Raw genomic sequence first — 18036 nt, forward strand, 5'->3', positions numbered from 1 at the left:
GATTTTCGATCAAATGGAATTGCAACGAGTAACAAATAACGTTTAATCCCAACCATGTTAAGATCGTCAAGTACATGTCGTTGAAGACAGTTGTGTCAGGCGGAGGTGAAACCCCAGTTCCCCCCTGTGTGAAGGGCGCCACGACCATCCATATCTGACTGACATCTCAAACTTTTAGACGACAAACATTCTGCATAAGAAGGCTGAAGCCATATCTCTAAACAACCCAGCAACGAGAGATCTGGCTACTACTAAAGCGGCCGCCGCCATACCATGAACGACATCCTATTATCCCCGGCTCTGGAGGACCAGGTGACGTCCAAATTTGATGAATTGGTAGCAAAGGGTGAGATCATCTACGAGCCTTCTACCGCTGATATAAAGGAGGACGAGGGGTTTAAAGTATGTTGCAGACACTACATGTCCGGATTACCCTCCCGCCGTCAGATTCTAACCTGGTACCCTGGAGCACAGTTTCAATTTCGGCTGGTTCCTCATTTAGTCCGGAAGCCTATCACTGCGCACGATGCTCCAGAGCGAAAAACCGGCAGAGGGAACAATCCTTTCCTCAACCCTGATCCCAATTTTACCCTGTCAGAGGTCGGTTCTTTTCACCTCCTCCTGCTCAACAAGTATTGCGTATATCGACCCAGCTTACTTCTCATAACGCGCCACTTTGCACCACAGTCTGACAGTCTCGATGCTCACGACTTGTCCGCCGCATGGTCATTACTGAACCGCTTCGAGAAGAAGTACATGATGATCTTCAATTGTGGCTATGAGGCAGGCTCTAGTCAAGGCCACAAGCACATGCAACTGTGGCACTATCCCGATGAGCGTGAGATGGGGTTCCCCCTGTTTCCCAGCAAAGCTGTCTCGACGACAGAGATCACCAGTGACATCGAGGATGTCCCACATCAGCATTTTGTTCTACGACTTCCGTCGAAAGTCGACGAAACAGTACTCGTAAAGGCTTATGGAAGGCTGCACAAGGCTGTCGAGGACTGTCATGCCAGGTATGGTGGTGGGCCAGCTTACAATGTCATTCTTGTGAGGGAGTGGATGTGTTTGATACCCCGACGACACTGTGGGCTCGAAAGAGGAGCAGGTGCCAATGCTGCTGCCATCGTTGGCACGGTTTGGGTTATCAGTGAGACGGAAAAGGAGATATGGAATGCGGAGTATTTCAGGTATTTGGGCTATCCTAGAGAAGCACGACCCGTGGGATTAGTGCATCAATCAACAACATAGAGGGACATAGAATATAGACACAATGCTGAAACGTGTAAAACGAAGGACGGAACGCATGATGAGTGCGTCTTACCCGCGACTATTCGGCGATCAGCCACCCTCACCAGCCCCATCATAGACACCGCTACGGAAGAAAGTAATGCCGAAGTTCAGCCGGCCTCTTTCGCATTTTCGAGGCCCGTAACGAGGAACAAGATATCGCAAGCCAAACACCAAGCCCAGACGGCGAGGAAAGAAACATGGGCAAAGGTCAGGTCGCCTCTTATTGTCGTGTCCAGTATGCTGACTGGCTTCATTAGGAACCGATAAACTCTACGTAACTGCACCGCCCGTTCTCGTTGGTCCTGCCACTGACAATCACAGATCACCCACTCTGAATGGGCCTCCTCTGATGCATACTCGGCTTCAGCTGGTGCAGGCGTGCGCGCTGACACCAGCGGCCATGCGGTCTTCAAAAGACTACCTTTCAACTTCTGCGCCTTGAGCCTCCAACCTTTCGCAACCCCAGTGTGTACGGCGAACGGCATCATATTCGACCATGAGAATATAATACGGTGGTTACTGAAACACGACACGAATCCTACAGACGGCAAACCTCTGAAGCAGCAGGACCTCATCAAACTCGAATTTGCAAAGAACGACAGCAACGAGTTTGTTGACCCCGTCACCTACAAGGTATTTACGGACAACACACATATTGTCGCAATCAAGCATGGCGACTCGGCCAATGTCTTTGCATACGATACGGTGGAAAGACTCAACATCAAACCAAAAATGTGGAAGGATCTAGTCTCCGACCAAGACTTCTCCCGCGCAGACATCATCACCCTTCAAGATCCCCAGAATATCGAGTCCCGTAATCTCAGCTCGTTTAAATATCTAAAAGAAGGTGAAGACTCTGGCATTCCGAAGGAGGAAGCCACTATCAACACAGCGTCGCTGGGCAGTGCTGCGGATCTGAAGATTATGAAAGCAAAGGAGGCCGTTGCCAAAGCCCGAGCAGAACGCGCCAGTGCTCAATCAGCCACGGCCAAGGACAGATCTCAGCTCTCCAGCAGTACGAAGAAGTCAACAGCAGCATCGACTTATAAACCGACACCATACAATGCTACAGGACACACCACGGGTCTTGCCGCTGCGTCACTAACGTCCACGGGCATGACTCCCCATACATCGGCTGCACTGGCCTTGATGTCCGACGAGGAATATCTCCTGAAGCGTGGCCGAGTCAAAGAGAAGGGCTATGTCCGATTGTCAACTTCAGCAGGTGATCTGAGTCTCGAATTGTACCCAGAGTATGCGCCTAAGGCAGTTTGGAATTTCATTCGACTCGCTCAAAAGGGATATTACAATGGCATCATTTTTCATCGCAACATCCGAAACTTCATGATTCAATGCGGCGACCCGACCGGTACAGGCCGTGGCGGAACTAGCATTTGGGGCAAAAATTTCGAAGACGAGTTCGAAGGTCCATTGAAGCACAATGCACGCGGTGTGCTGTCCATGGCGAATAAGGGAAAGAACACGAATAGTAGTCAATTCTTCATCACATACAGACCGACAAGCCATCTGGATAGAAAGCACACGATATTTGGTCGCGTTGTGGGGGACGACGGGACGAGCTTGGATGTGTTGAAGCGACTGGAGGAAACCCCGGTCGACGCAAATGATCGACCAAAGGAGGAGATCAAGATCATTGAGGCGGTAGTTTTGATTGATCCGTTTGAGGAATTTTGGAAGAACAAGGCCGAGAAAGAGCAGAGTGAAAAGGAGAAGGAAGAAAGAAAGATGGAAGACCGCACAACCTGGACAGGGAAGAGGATTAGGGACGACGGGACGATTGAGAATGCCTCTGGAGGAGGAGTTGGTAAGTACCTGAAGGCAGCGATGAAGAATGGACCGCATGAAGTGGAAGAAGACGAGATTGTTGAATTTATTGACGAGCCAGAGGAACCGGTCCGAAAGAAGAATAAAGGTGGTAAGGGTGGTTTTGGCAACTTTGATGGATGGTGATCTTGATCGCTTGTTACCCCTTATGAATGCACTGGGAGGCTACAGCAAGATTCACATACGAACAGTCCAGGGACAAACATTCGAGAGGGACTTGACGAAGGGTCGTTTCGGCCAGCAACTCGATACCTGTGAAGCTCATGCAGCAGTTTGCTGCCAGCAGCAAGTCTATCGCTTCGCCATGGCTCGGCGACTGCTAACTCCAATCCTATCCGGATTTGCGTTAAGGAGCCTTGCATCGAGAATCATCGCCGCAATGCCAAGATAGGACTGCAAATGTCCCCAGCCTCGCAATGCTTAATCCCGGCCAGAATGCTGGAACTTTGGGGCGAGCACCTCTTTTGCTCTTCCATCTGGGGCAATCGAACCCTCGAGAACAGCAGGATCAGGTCAAAGTCGGACAGCCTCGATTGCTCAATGACTCCCCTTCTGACTCTCAGGCCTCTTCAAGGACGCGGGCCTACCGGTACTTACAAGGCTCCTCTAGCAAACACAGCTGGGCAGAACCAGTCTCGCCCTTCACGTCTTTATACCTTCTGAGGGTTGAGCATCAGATCGATGGAGTCTCTTGACGACTGAGGACCTGCAACAGAAGTAGGTCGGCGAGAACAGGACAGATATTAAGTTGTGTCAAGTATAGATCTTGGTCCGAAAGAATGCATACTCCTACCCAGAAGGGCGATATGCACTCGAGATGAGTCTGTCTCTCGTATATCAAACAAATAACATAGCTTTCAAACCTCGTTTCATGAGATGAGATGTTCCCACGTGAATGTGTTTGTCCAACGCTTTACGGCAGAACGTCGGAACTTTTAGTGTCTGCTGGCGACAACATTTTCCGCGACGGAACATCCAGCATCTCCGTACGGGATTGCAACCACCACCACCATTACATGTACCTATGTACTTCCACCGCAGAGCTCGCGGCTCTTGTCCAGCACCATTGGCAGCAACAATGTCGACACCTCAACTAAAGGACTGACCCTTTCACTACCGTACTCTTCCCTTCGTACGCTCGGCGCCGGAACGAAGGATACCAATAAGCAATGTCTCGCCTCTTCGCCGCTTTCCGCTCCGCCAGCCGCACGACATCATTGCGCCGCCCACGCACACCCGTAGAGAAACTCCTCAACACCTGCCTAGCAGGCATAGCGTCTTACTCTACTTTTGCGCTGACATCCCATTACCTGGTAGCCATCGGAGTAAGTGTGTTGTCGTTGTTGTCCAGCGCATCATTCTTTTTGCATCGTCTCTTTTCTCTCTCCCCGGTATTTTCGCGGTCTACACACTGCGCATGCCGACATGGGACATGCGACGTGCGAGTTGTATCATAAGCCCCACACACACACACACACACACACACACACACGCACGCACGCAAGGTTCCTAGGGGCTTTGCCGGCGTCGGTTGCGCACTTCTTCCGCGAGACGTGCTAACACGACAACAGAACAGCAACGGCCCATCCATGTTCCCAACGCTACCGACCGACACGAGCTACACCCTCTACTCGCGCCGACACCGGCACGGACGCGACATCAAGGCCGGCGACATCGTCATCTTCGAGAACCCCGTGTTCCTGCGCGGTCTGGCCATCAAGCGCGTGATAGGCATGCCGGGGGACTACGTCGTGCACGACCCCTCTCAGAGCCCGACAGTCGGAGGAGCACCCGTTGACGACGGGACCGCGACGCGGGCCTCCGAGGCGAGTGCGAGTGCGAGTGCGAGTACGGCTGCGGGTTCGACCCCTCCCCCGGCAGAACCTACAATGGTCCAAGTCCCCGAGGGCCATGTGTGGGTGGCCGGCGACAACCTGGCGTATAGTAGGGACTCGAGGTTTTACGGACCCCTGCCCATGGCGCTCATACAGGGAAAGTGCTTGTACAACGGGGATGGCTGGTTCAGTTGGAGGGATATAAGGGACACGGGCCTGCAGCCTGTCCCGGGGGGAGAAGAGTCGGACTGACCACAAGAGACAAGACCAGACAACATGAACAGCAAAAGTAATTGAGATCGTACAGAGTACAGTTAAAGGTACAGTTACAGCTACAGTTACAGTTTCGGGGATACAGGTGATCGCCGACCGCTTGCTTGCTTCAGGTAAAGGCCGAGCAAGGGGTTTGTCGTTTTTCTTGAATGTGACCAAGAAGAGCCAGGTCTCCCGAATCTTGTTCATCGACAAATATACATAACCAATTCTACCTGAAGCTAGGAGGATTACGCCTCTTATAAGGCAAAGGCTCAACCTTTTTCCTCTTGAGCTCGACGTCAGCACCCTCAAGTCCAGCTCTTTGCATGACACCAGCCATGGTTTCATCCCATTGTGTCCGGAACAAGGATGCGCCGATCGGGGTCAACAAGTGTCGACTCATGAAGCCGCGAGCGGAAAAGTCCTCTCGTTGGATCTTGCTCTTGGCAACTTCCAGGTCGATGGGGATGTTGTCCTTTTGTTGCCAGATGACTATAGATAGCCGGTGGTATGGGCTACCTTTCTGGGCATGAGGTGGTAGCCAAGGTAGGAGGACTTGGTTGTCAGCAGAGAGTTTGCCGAGGTCGACCAGAGGTTCAGTCACAGAAATGGGAACGTTGGAAGCCAGGAAGTGGCATCTCGAGTCGAAGCTGTCGTTTTCCAGGTTGGGTACATCCGCGTCAACCACGGCAATGCTGACCAGCTTCTCTCCTCGTTCAAAGGTTTGTAGCGTCAATTGGCATGGGTTCTCGCTGATGTCTGATCGCACGAATTCGCCCGGTGGAACGGCTTTTCGGCCAAAGGCAATCTTGACGTCCAAGATCGGGTCGCATTGTGGAATCACATCTGGTACCACATTCATCTGGGTGATGCGTTGGACCAAGATTTTCCGAGGGTATTCTCGCCATTTTCGCTCAGCCAGATATCTGTAGATGGGTTTATTCATGTCCCCTGATTTTAGACCGTTAGCCAGTTCGTCAAAGGAAACATTTTGGCTTTTCTCACCTTTGCCATCTTCGAATCTCCGTTTGACGTTAGGATCATTGATGTCAGCCAAGATCTTGAGCTCTTCGAGTTCTGCGCGCATGCTCTTGAGCCTCTTTTGTTTGTAAGCTTCGCCGCCCCGGAATGTCGCTGGGTCGGCCGCTTCTAGTCGAGCAATACGAGCTCTTTCCGTCTCAATCTTCTTCAGTTTCTCTGCTCTGTCCTCAATCAAGATCTTGCGAGCTTCCTGGAAACACTGATATGGCAGTTGGTCAAAGGGAATACCGGGCGATTGTGCCAACGCCGCGCGACGTCTCCGTGAGCCGATCGGTGGGTGGCCGGCTTTCATCAGCTTGCGCTCCAGCCGGGGTACGAAGACGGTGGCCGGATCGGGATTCTGGTAGAAGGACGTTCGTTGGACTTCGGCGTCCTGACGTGCAGGACTCGTGGTTGAAAGGGTGCGGACAGCGGTGCCGCATGCTGAGTTTTCCACGGCCAGAGATCGCAGAGACTGCAGGAGAAGGGCACTTGGAGCCCGTGAAGGGGCCATGATGTAAAGAATGAGAATCAGAATAGGTGACTCCGGGAAGTAAGGCACTATCCCGATCTTTTCGGCCTGGGGACACCACGACCTCTCACCTGTTGTGTTGCTTGGACAAAAAGTTTCCAAGCTCGCGCTCGCAGCCATCGAGGCCGATCTTGGCGTCGACCAAGGGAAGCGCTAATGTCGACTCGCCGATGCTCCGATGCGTCCACCAATTTCAAGACACTAGTCCGAAATCGGAACGAGCTTTGTCAGCGGAACCACCGGCCATCACAGTAACCAAAAACACCCCGGAATCCCCCTTCATTCGTCGCTGTGATGCGCCTCGTCCCAAGAGGGAAAAAGGCTGGCGCAGGTCTGTGTCAACGGTGCAATTTGTGCTTGATTGTGCTCGGTCTTCCGGTATCACTGCGCAAGATTGGACGGGCACGTCCCGGCCTCCACGGGATCTTAAAACGTCCCCCAAAGGGCTTGCTTCTCATGATATTGTTCCTTCAGTGTTTTATGCCAGCGCTCACATATTCACGTGTCCAGCAGAATGGAGCGTTCTTCTGAGGCCACGGTGGGGGAGGAAGTCGGAGCCGAAGATGAGCAGCAACGACAACAACGACAACAACAGCATGACGGCCTCGATCCAGATGATACCGCGTCACAACATGCCTCTGGTAGACCTGGCCTTTTCAAGCGACTATGGACAAAAGCCGGGCTTGACCTTCCGACATTGATGATGATGCTAAAGTGAGAATCTTCCAACGACCAGCGGACATTACTGATTGATTCGACAGAGGAGCCATTGCGCCGACCATCGCACTAGCAGCGTAAGTTTGTTTGGTGGTTGTTAATTGTGGGCAGTTCTCACGCGGACCCTAGATACGAGAGTGATGCCTGGGCTCGAGAATATTCAACTCTTGGATATCTTTCCGCGATTATGACCACCCTCACGCTGCCAATTCTCCCTCGAGGAAAGTTCTTGCAGAACCTCTTGACTGCAACCTTTGCCGTCTGCCTAGGGGCTGCTATGACACTGCTGACGATCCGATGCACCGTAGCTGCGCGAGAGTCGAGATCTCGAGCGTCGCAAGAGGGCACCTCGGGCAGCCAAGAGGCACGGAGCTATAGTACGGCAGCAAATGCGACCGCTGTGGCCTGGCTATTCTTCAACTTATGGTTCGCCAATACCCTGAGAGCCGCCCGGCCTCAGCTGATGATAGTGAGTATTCTATACACCATTTTTATGGTTGTCGCTTTGACATATGCACCGAAATTTACAACCATGGCTGTTGGGATGGCGTTTGTAAAGAGACTACTAAAGACCTTTCTGACCGGATTTGCATTGTCTACTGGGGTGTCACTCTTCATATTACCTGTCTCATCTCGAATGGTCTGTCAGAAGCAGATGGCTGGTGTCTTGAACCTGTTGAAGACCTGCATAAGCATCCATAACTCATATCTTCAGCAAATTTCGGCTTATCAGCAGGAAGCGGCCTTGGCCGATGGGAAGAACGGCGCATCGAGGGGACCTGCAGACTCTGCGGCGTCTGCTCAGCAAGCTCAAGCATTGTCCGCCAAACTCAAGACAACTCTTCACGAGACCTCAAATCTATTTGGAATGTTAAAGATTGAGATTGGCTTTGCAAAAAAAGAAATTGGCTTTGGAAAACTACGTCCTGAAGACTTTTCTATGATATGGGTGCGCATACAGCAGATTTTCCTTCCAATTGCCGGCCTGTCCACGTTCGCGGATATCTTGGAAACCGTCAGACGACACAAGGTGGAAGGGGAAGATCTGCTCCAAGACGCCGGTCTCGTGGACGCCATCCATAAACTGGAAGCGGATGAATGGCATGAAGTTGTGGCCATGTCCCGAGAGCCTTTCACCAGGGTCAAGGCGAGCCTGGCTGATGGTATTGCCCATGCGCAGTATGTCCTCGAGCTCGTGCCCCGACCCAAAACTTCCAAAATCAAGGATCTGGAAAAGAATGCCGATGCAGCACCGGCTCCAGGCGACCCCAAGTTTGCCGAGCACCTGAAAGCCGAGATAAAACTATTTGAAGAACATCGCGAGGGCACGATGCGAAGATGGTGCGAGAAGAAAGGCATCGATGTCCCTGCTAAATTCTGGGAGGATCCGTCGGCGCAATACAATTTCGAAGGAGCCGCTTCTCTTGACGAAACCATACGCAATAAACACAACCACCAGCAACTCTATTTGATACTTTACCTTGAATATCTTCTCTACTCAATCTGCCTGTCCATTCTAGATTTGGTCGTTTTCGCAGATTCTAAGGTCCAGGATGGGACCATGAGCAAAATGCGCCTCATCTTTCCGGGATGGCGACGGATCAAGAACTTATTCAAGCACATGTTCACGCAGGAGGACTCCGAACCAGCTTTACCTGACGGAGATGCTACCGGAGTCGTCATCTGGCCCGGTGAATCGGTTTTCGGAAATAGAGACCCAGAACACTTGCCCCCGACGAACTTGTACCAACGCATGACCGACTATCTACGAGCGATCCCTCGCGTCCTAGGCTCTGATGCCTCGTCGTTTGGCTTCCGCGCTGCTGTCGCCAGTGTCTCCATAGCTATTCTTGGATATCTCAGGCCGACACACACGTTCTACAACGAACAGCGGGGAGTCTGGGCTGTCATCATGGTCGCCATCTCCATGGGCCCGACTGCCGGCGCAGGCGTACAGGGATTTCTGTTCCGCATCGGCGGTACAGTAATTGCCATGGTCGTATCGATTGCGATATGGTACATGGGGGACCAGAAACCAGCTGCCATCATACCTCTGCTGTACATTGCGATAGTGTGCGGATTCTATGTCGTCCTCAAAAAGCAAAAGTACCTAATCTCGGGCGTCATTTCGATCGTGACGCTCGTCTTGATCGTGGGCTATGAACTTCAGGATTTGAAGATCGGCACAAAATTACTGACCAGCAACGGTCAAAAATACTACCACATCTACGTCCTTGCGCCCTACCGACTGGCCACCGTCGTGATCGGGTTGACAGTAGCATTCATATGGACCTACCTGCCCTACCCGGTGACTACGCGGTCCACGTTGCGAAAGGACCTCGGCTCCGCACTGTACCTGCTAGGTAACTACTACGCCTGTACACACAGCAACGTGGAAATGAAACTCCGGCTCGGCGCACACGCCGACGACGCCGACAAGAACAGCCCGATGCGCAAGCTCGACAAGGCACGCATCCAGTGCTTCACCAAGATGCTGACGATGCTCAACAAGCTAAGACAGCATTCGGACTTCATCGTCTACGAGCCGACGTTTGGCGGGAAGTTTCCCAAGCAGACCTACGACGGACTCATTGTCCATCTGCAGAGCCTGTTCAACTACATGGCCCTCATCAACTACTCGTCTCAAGCGTTTGTCACGCGGCCCGACCGATCGGGCGATCTCGACGACTACGACGACAAGGTTCCCGACCGGGGACATCCGATGGGCCACTTACCCACCCGGTACGTCGAGAGCGAGTGGCTGTCGGATTTCCGGCGACTGACCGCCGAAGCGGCCGTCACGAACCACGAACTCACGAGCATCATCTGCCTCGTCGCCGCCAGCATATCAAACTCGCAGCCTCTGCCGCCGTACGTGCGCGTACCCCCGCCGATTCACCTCGCGGACCAGCTGTCCAGGATCGACCCCGGGATCCTGAGCGTCCAGCATATCAATGAGCCCTGCTACGCCGCGTTTGCCGTCCTGGAGATCGCGAGCGTGCTGATCATGCAGGAAACGACGGCCGTGCTGGCCAAGGTGAAGGAGCTTGTCGGCGAGGTGGATTTCAGTCTGCACATGTCCTCGTCCACGGACACGAGTAGCAGTTCTCTTCCGAATGGAAAGGGCAAGGCGGATTGAGGTCACCAGGGAGGCTTGACTGGTTCACGAGGGAGGCTGGTTACCTGGTTGGTTGCTGCGTCGGCGTTATCTTTTGGGGGGTTCTCGGTGCGTATGAATGAACACGGGAAAATGGGGTTTACTCTCCCACTCGCGAGAGATCTATCTGTAGGGATACTTGTACTACTGGGGCACGCTGTCAAAAGGATGAAGTATGTGACAGGTCTTACTTCCTTCTGGTACCAACTTCGTTATTGGTTTAGCTTGATACCTAATATGAAACCTTGCACTGCGAACCTACAGGTAGATACCTGGGCAATCACAGACATGTCGTTCTTGTTGCACGGCACAAAGGGGCGGGGAGGGAAGTGTAAAGATACAGAGATTCTGTCCACTTCGACTGCTGCTGTCTTCAGACCAGAAGTTCGCGTGTATATAGCGTCCTATGCTATATAAAAAAAAAGACATGTTCAGGGTATCTTCGGAAAGAAAAACCAAAAATAACAACCAGAAGGGGGAAAAAAATATAGAATCCAACATGTATCGCATCTTACCGCACATGGTATGGATGCCTCAACCCCAGAACCACATACGCCTGCGCTTCAACCTTCATATCGCGGTGCAGGAAAAATGACAAAAGTCCCCTTTTATATCCCCTTTTTTCCGCGCTTCCTCCCAGAGTCCTGAAAATTCACCAGATGCATTCGTAAGTGTGAAATCAGGATGTTTGTAATGGACAAACTAGCACCTCATGCGCACCGACATGAGTAACCCCGTAACCCCCACCCCCCCGGCCAGGCGGAGGCATTCGCTCAGGCATGCCCTAGCATTTGCAAGTACTGGGAAGCCAACGAATAGGTAGCATCAGGCGAACATGCTGTCGAAATCGAGGTCCATGTTTTCCATACTCTCCATGTTGTCCATACTGTCCATATTGTCCATGTTCATCATACCAGTGCTGTCGAAATTGACAGCGTCATCAAAATTCATGTCGCTTGAGTTGAGGAGCTCGTCGAACTCGTTAGGCCCAAGGGCCGGAAGGCTGAAATCATTCGGATTCAGCGGTGCCGGCTGAGAAGCGTCGGCCGGTGCGTTGCCTGAGGAGGAGACGTTGTTGTCCGTTGGCGGCATGTTGAAGGTATCATCACCCGCCTGATTGGCATATGACTCCAAGCCTGGGAGCAGGGAGTTCAAGGAAGTGTCTTGGCTCACGGAGGCGTCAAACCCGTCCCCGAGATTGTTCATGTCAAAGTTCATGTCGTTGCCAGAGCCAGTCATCATGTCCGTCGACGGCTCACCGAACATGGATGTAAAGTTGAAATCTTCATTGCCGCCCGCAGACATGTCTTGTGGAGTGGCTTTAGCGAAGTCGTCGAAATTGAGAGGTGTCGGCTTCGGCTCAGACACTGGCGGAGGCGGGTTCTCGAATGGTTTCTCTGGCATCTTGGCCGGCGCCTTGACCGCTGGTATTGAGGGAGACTGGGACTTCTTGTTGTCGGGTTTCGTTGGAGCGACTTGTTTCTCGGCCGGCTTGGCTGGAGCAGTCTTTTTGGCGATCTTGGGGGAGGTCTGTGGTTTTGCAGGGGCTTTCGAGGGTTTTGGCGGAGAGTCTTTTGGCTTGGGAGGAGGTGGTGGTTGCGGTTGTGTCTGCACAGAGGTGTCTGGTTCGGCTGTTTTGACGCGCTTGGACGCAGTTTCTTGCTCAGCCTCCTGTGTCTTTTCCTGCGCACCCTCGACCTCGTCACGTTTTCTCTTCGCAGTGGCTGCGCTGTCTTCTTTTGCTTTTGCTTCTCGACGCGCTCGGTTTTGCGCCAGCTTGTTTTCCAAGTACCACTTGGCGTCGAGGATTTGTACCTCGCAGTCGTCGAGCGCATCTTGGAATTTCTTCGCGGTCTCGACCAGGACTGCGCGTGTGGACTGCGCATAGTTCACAGGGTCTTTCATCGCATACGCGATGCGTGTGACTGACCCGTTGAACATGCCTTCGACGATGCGCAACGGGTCGTACGCAGGTTTGGTCACAGCCATGGTGACGATGGCATGGGCGAAAAAGTTCAGGGAAGCGGCCGGGAAAGGAGTTGGAGGGATGACTGTGCGGCGCGGAAACAAGTTGCGGATCACAGAAGGGGGGACAACATGCTTTCAGCTGCAGTTTGATTAAGCTCTTTGGCTTTGGCCACGATGGACAACCAGGAAAAAGTGTCCAGTGTCAAGCTCGTGATGATGGACGGGGATGGTGGGTCGAATCATCAGGCCCGAGGTGGGAGACGAAACACGGAGAATGAATGTAGGTAGGCTCACGAGGCCACTAGCTAACGGTAATGTTCAGGCAGAGACTTTTAGGTGCCACATAGGGGTCCGGGTAGGCTTACCAGGCGCGAGATGCATCAGACAGGGGGCGAGGCTGGTGAGGCTTGTCCACCCAGGACTCGTGGTGGGCGGCAGCTACGGTGGAGGTTCCCTCTGGGAGCACCAAGCTCTCTACGGTAGTCAGGCTCACTAGGCTCGCCAGGTTCGCCAGGCTTGGGGGGCCACCTGGTCCCAAGCCAAAGCCTAAAACAAGCACGCGAGTCCCGAACAAGCTTAACGGCGACAGCTGCGGCGCCTGCACCCGCTCTGACAAGTCACATCACACCTTATCTGCTCCGACTTCCACCATCTTTCCATCTAGTTGTCTGCTTTTCTCGCTCCTCTTCTTCAAAACACCTTTCGCATCCTATCTTTCCCCCAAGCTCGCTTGTTGTATTCTTCCTTTCTTCCTCTCATCTTTGTCCAGCCGCTTGGAATTCGTGCATTGCAAGTTTGGGCGTTGGGACAAGATTCTGAGCGATTTCTTATCTCTCTTCACCTTTCCTACAGTCATCATCTCCTCGACCTTGAAATCTGCTCTGATTTGCTTTGCTGCGCACTTTTCTCGAGTTTCAGCCGCCGTCGCCGTGCTGCCTGCCTGCCTGCCTACCGCGTGCTGCCATTGTCTCATCTCGGCGCGACCGCTTTCACGACCTGCCATCAGCGTACCACGACACATCCAATACGCACGTACATCTGCTCCTCTTTTCCCCAGGCTTCTGCTGCGTTGTCCAAGCATCTCCTACCTGTCCACCGTTTTTGGCGCTCATCTCTGGGCTGGCTCTTCATCTGATAGCGACTTGTCTTCGACGTTCTTCAGCGACAAATTTCTTTCGTTGCGACTCCACCTCCCCGCAATACGAGTGCCTCGACAAGTGAACTGTACTCGACCTTCACTGCTCGCATATAATCTTCTCATTCAACAACTTTTCCCGCGAGTCTTGTCTATTGTATTTTCGGCTGTCTGAAGAATCATAATCTCCCAATATGTCGGAAAACACCTCTTCGGTCTTGCCAACCCCTCCATCAACCGCCGGTGCTCCTGGTTACGACGGTCCTCCTGGCAGCAATGGTCATGCCGGCGCTCAAATGGGACCGCCTGCACTTCCCCCGGTCGTCATTCCTCAGAACAACAACCCTATCCCAACCCCTGCAACCCCCGGTGGTGCCTTGTCGCCTTCGTCTGGGGGAATGGTTCGAAGAGCTGCGCCTGAACCGAACAAGAGAGCTCTCTATGTGGGTGGATTGGATCCGCGTGTGACGGAAGATGTCTTGAAGCAGATCTTTGAAACAACAGGACATGTTGTCAGCGTCAAGATCATTCCAGACAAAAATGTGAGTATACTGCTTTCCAGCTCCGTACTACTGACTGACTCTAGAACAGCAGTTCAACACGAAAGGCCTCAACTACGGCTTTATTGAATACGACGACCCAGGCGCTGCTGAACGAGCCATGAGTACATTGAATGGTCGCCGAGTCCACCAAGGCGAAATCCGCGTCAACTGGGCGTACCAGTCTAACACGTCCAACAAGGAGGATACCTCGAACCATTTCCATATTTTCGTGGGTGACCTGAGTAACGAAGTCAATGATGAAGTTCTTTTGCAAGCTTTCTCTGCGTTTGGTTCTGTTTCCGAAGCACGGGTCATGTGGGACATGAAGACCGGACGTACTCGGGGCTATGGCTTCGTTGCTTTTCGGGAGAGGCAAGATGCTGAGAAGGCCCTTGCGTCGATGGATGGTGAATGGCTGGGTAGTAGAGCTATTCGGTGCAACTGGGCAAACCAGAAAGGGCAACCATCCATCTCTCAGCAACAGGCCATGGCAGCCATGGGTATGACTCCAACCACCCCTTTCGGGCATCACCATTTTCCCACTCAAGGTGTTCAGTCATACGAGATGGTAGTTAGCCAAACTCCCAGCTGGCAGACGACCTGCTATGTCGGCAACCTTACACCGTATACCACGCAAGCAGACCTCATTCCATTGTTTCAGAACTTTGGTTACGTGGTTGAGACCAGATTTCAGTCCGACCGAGGCTTCGCTTTTATCAAGATGGATACGCATGAGAATGCCGCCATGGCCATTTGCCAGCTCTCGGGTTACAATGTCAATGGACGACCTTTGAAATGCTCTGTAAGTACAAGCACCATGACCTTTCCTCGGCCAATCTAACGTGTACAGTGGGGTAAAGATCGTCCTCCGACTGGTCAATTCGACACCTATTCACCACAAACATCCATTGGTTCTGCAACAACCCCTGGTGGCTATAATCCGGCCTCGCCATATTTCCCACAGTATGGTGGACCAGGTCCCATGACCCCTCAAGGTACTGATGCGATTCTAATGCTTCCAAGGGAGAACAGCGCTGACATATCCGTAGGCCCCAGCCCAGGAGGACGGGCCCAGTGGGATTCGAACAACCATCCTAGCCCTTACACCCAATCTCCTCAATCAGCCTTCGGACAAGCACAAGCTCCACCTTCAGCTGGAGGATACGGTCGTGGCCAAGGTGCACCTGCAGGCATGTTTCAGCAACCTCCTCCGTCCTTTGGTAACAACTTTCAAGGATATCAGGCATAATTTGCAAGAGCGTAGGAACTTCGTTATGGTTCTTTACCAGATTGATCTTTGCTATGAGCGTTCTGTTCAAATTACGACATCTCTCATCAACTTTCACGAGGCATTAGATGAGTTTGAATCAAGCGAGCAGGAGTGTTGGTGGTGTTGTCGTGAGTGTGCCACGGTGCTTAGCAGGATACCCAAATCAAAAGCGACATACTTGTTTCCCAATGCACCAGCTAGACTGCCTCGCCCATGTACGAATAGAGGATTGACTTAGCTACCGTAGCTTATCGCTTCAACTTCCCTTTATTATGGTTTCCTGGGGTTGCCCGAAAGTGCAGGGGGTTTACCACGGGTACGGGGTGCCAGTTTAGGTTGCAGCCTTGTACAGCCTTGTGCAGCCTTGCATAGGCCAAGACACTGGTCGTTTTCACTGAAGCGCCACCTCGCGACGCGCTCTAAGAAACCACTTACGCGTTGATGCCCCAATTTGCGGTACTGGTTTGCTCCCCATGTACCTGCTCCGTCTGCTTGGTCCCATCTTCTCGACGCTGTTCGTTCTTCCCTCAGAGGCTTGTTCCTTTCATGCACCTTTCTCCAGCCACCTCTCTCCTACGCTTTCCGAATGGTGCGCTAAGATCGCCAAAGAGATTCATTCGTGCCATCATGTTCAGTCGGGCTGTTAACCAGTATGATTCCAGTACAGAGTCAGACAAGAGAAAGTCGCCTCTCCGGGTGAACAATACTGTCGCGAATACTACACGAGACCCTGGCACAGCCCAGTTGAAACGGAAATTTGACCGAAGCCTGAGCACTGCGAGCAGACTGGATTCGTTATCTCAGCAAACCTCTTTTGCTGACGAGAATACTCCTCCGGAGACCGCCTTGGTAGACCTGACGAGTCCCCGGAAGCCCTCTAATATCTCCTATCCTTCACTGGACAACGTGGAATGCGAGTCATATCCTATCCTCCCTACTTTACCGACCGACTCGGCCGGTCAACCAACCAGTAGCGCCCCTGTGCCATGGTCTTCATCTCCCCCATCGCACTACAGCAAACCAGATGCGGTCATCACAGCCAAAGAACCTCCTTCTCCGGCCAGGCCGACGAAAAGACGTGTCCTGCCGGCCTCCTTTACTTCCGCCGATTCGAAAAGCGATGCATCTTTCCGGGCAGACACGAAGGCCAGTAGTCATGGAGGCGATTCGAGGGACCGATTAAGCATGGCCGAAAGACAAGAGCTTGACTTCCATTCGAACAGATTAGGTGCCACGCACCACGAGAAGGTTCGAAATGCATCACACAATATGACCTCAGCCATGTCGGCAATGCTCCAGCAAGCACCGGCGGCTCGCCAACGATCTAGCACGCCTGTCTCAAGACCAACGACGTCCTCTGATAAGACACTTCAGACTTTTATCAAACCTACAGATGGTCAAAAGCTTCCTCTTGAACGCCTTCCAGAGCCGTTCCTTTCCGATGAACAAAAGGCTGTGATGAAAGCCGTGATGGAGGAAGGGAAAAGTGTGTTTTTCACTGGCTCTGCCGGTACGGGAAAGTCTGTTCTTATGAGGGCAATCATTTCCCAATTGAAGCACAAATACCGCAAAGAGCCCGACCGGTACGCCATTACCGCTTCTACAGGTCTTGCTTCGTGTATTCTAGAGGGGCAAACACTCCACAGTTGGTCAGGTATTGGACTAGGAAAAGAGCCCGCACCTGAACTGGTCAAGAAGATCAAACGGAACCAGAAGTCACGTCAAAAGTGGCTGAGAACAAAGATCCTCATCATCGATGAAATTTCCATGGTCGATGGTCAACTGTTCGACAAGTTAGAGCAAGTAGCCCGGACGATTCGCAACAATGGTCGACCTTTCGGCGGTATACAGTTGGTTGTAACTGGAGATTTCTTCCAACTCCCCCCTGTTCCAGACAAGAATTCCACAGCCAAGTTTGTGTTTGACGCCGTGACGTGGAACACCTGCATCCAGCATACGATCCTTCTCACCCATGTGTTCCGACAGAAAGATGAGAACTTTGCAAGGATGCTGAATGAGATGCGACTTGGGAAGATGAGTGCTGCCACGATTCGCGAGTTCAAATCATTGTCGAGGCCACTTAACTTTCGGGACGAACTCGAGGCGACTGAATTGTAAGTAGAGATTTCTGCCTTGTTTGACTTTGACTTACAGATTTAGGTACCCTCGTCGTGAAGAGGTCGAAAATGCTAATCAGAATCGAATGCGAAAGCTTTCTGGTCAAATCATGACTTTTAATGCTGTTGATTCGGGCGTACAAGATCTCAATGTGCGGAAGAATCTCCTCGCAAACTTTATTGCTCCAGAAGTTCTTGAGCTGAAGAAGGGTGCTCAAGTTATGCTCATCAAGAACATTGACTCTCAGTTGGTCAACGGCTCTCTAGGCATCGTTCAATCTTTTATGGATGAAGGCACCTTTTTCGCCTACAAAGAAGACGAGCCGACGTTTCTCCTGGCACAGGAACCC

At 52.3% G+C, this 18036-nt stretch overlaps 7 protein-coding genes across 7 annotated transcripts; 5 read left to right on the top strand and 2 right to left on the bottom strand.

Annotated features, from left to right (window-relative positions):
* Positions 1-273: 273 nt before the first annotated feature.
* Positions 274-1251, top strand: PV08_01742 (uncharacterized protein; the record flags this gene model as incomplete). The annotated part of the gene is made up of 1 exon (XM_016376102.1): positions 274-1251. One exon carries the CDS (start codon positions 274-276, stop codon positions 1249-1251), a length of 978 nt encoding a protein of 325 aa, XP_016241378.1.
* Positions 1252-1490: 239 nt separating this feature from the next.
* On the top strand, positions 1491-3264 carry PV08_01743 (uncharacterized protein; the record flags this gene model as incomplete). Its single annotated transcript, XM_016376103.1, has 3 exons — positions 1491-1500; positions 1551-1567; positions 1615-3264. 3 exons carry the CDS (start codon positions 1491-1493, stop codon positions 3262-3264), a joined length of 1677 nt encoding a protein of 558 aa, XP_016241379.1.
* Positions 3265-4727: 1463 nt separating this feature from the next.
* PV08_01744 (signal peptidase I) lies at positions 4728-5225 on the top strand (the record flags this gene model as incomplete). Its single annotated transcript, XM_016376104.1, has 1 exon — positions 4728-5225. The coding sequence occupies one exon, from the start codon at positions 4728-4730 to the stop codon at positions 5223-5225; it is 498 nt and encodes a 165-aa protein (XP_016241380.1).
* A 232-nt stretch (positions 5226-5457) lies between these two features.
* On the bottom strand, positions 5458-6762 carry PV08_01745 (uncharacterized protein; the record flags this gene model as incomplete). Its single annotated transcript, XM_016376105.1, has 2 exons — positions 5458-6179; positions 6234-6762. 2 exons carry the CDS (start codon positions 6760-6762, stop codon positions 5458-5460), a joined length of 1251 nt encoding a protein of 416 aa, XP_016241381.1.
* Positions 6763-7294: 532 nt separating this feature from the next.
* On the top strand, positions 7295-10636 carry PV08_01746 (uncharacterized protein; the record flags this gene model as incomplete). The annotated part of the gene is made up of 3 exons (XM_016376106.1): positions 7295-7494; positions 7542-7574; positions 7627-10636. The coding sequence occupies 3 exons, from the start codon at positions 7295-7297 to the stop codon at positions 10634-10636; spliced, it is 3243 nt and encodes a 1080-aa protein (XP_016241382.1).
* An 843-nt stretch (positions 10637-11479) lies between these two features.
* PV08_01747 (uncharacterized protein) lies at positions 11480-12643 on the bottom strand (the record flags this gene model as incomplete). The annotated part of the gene is made up of 1 exon (XM_016376107.1): positions 11480-12643. The coding sequence occupies one exon, from the start codon at positions 12641-12643 to the stop codon at positions 11480-11482; it is 1164 nt and encodes a 387-aa protein (XP_016241383.1).
* Positions 12644-13951: 1308 nt separating this feature from the next.
* On the top strand, positions 13952-15548 carry PV08_01748 (uncharacterized protein; the record flags this gene model as incomplete). Its single annotated transcript, XM_016376108.1, has 4 exons — positions 13952-14299; positions 14349-15101; positions 15150-15294; positions 15349-15548. The coding sequence occupies 4 exons, from the start codon at positions 13952-13954 to the stop codon at positions 15546-15548; spliced, it is 1446 nt and encodes a 481-aa protein (XP_016241384.1).
* Between the last annotated feature and the right edge of the window lie 2488 nt (positions 15549-18036).

The sequence above is a fragment of the Exophiala spinifera genome (genome assembly GCF_000836115.1).
Source record: "Exophiala spinifera strain CBS 89968 unplaced genomic scaffold supercont1.1, whole genome shotgun sequence".
NCBI classification, from domain to species: Eukaryota; Fungi; Ascomycota; class Eurotiomycetes; order Chaetothyriales; family Herpotrichiellaceae; genus Exophiala; species Exophiala spinifera.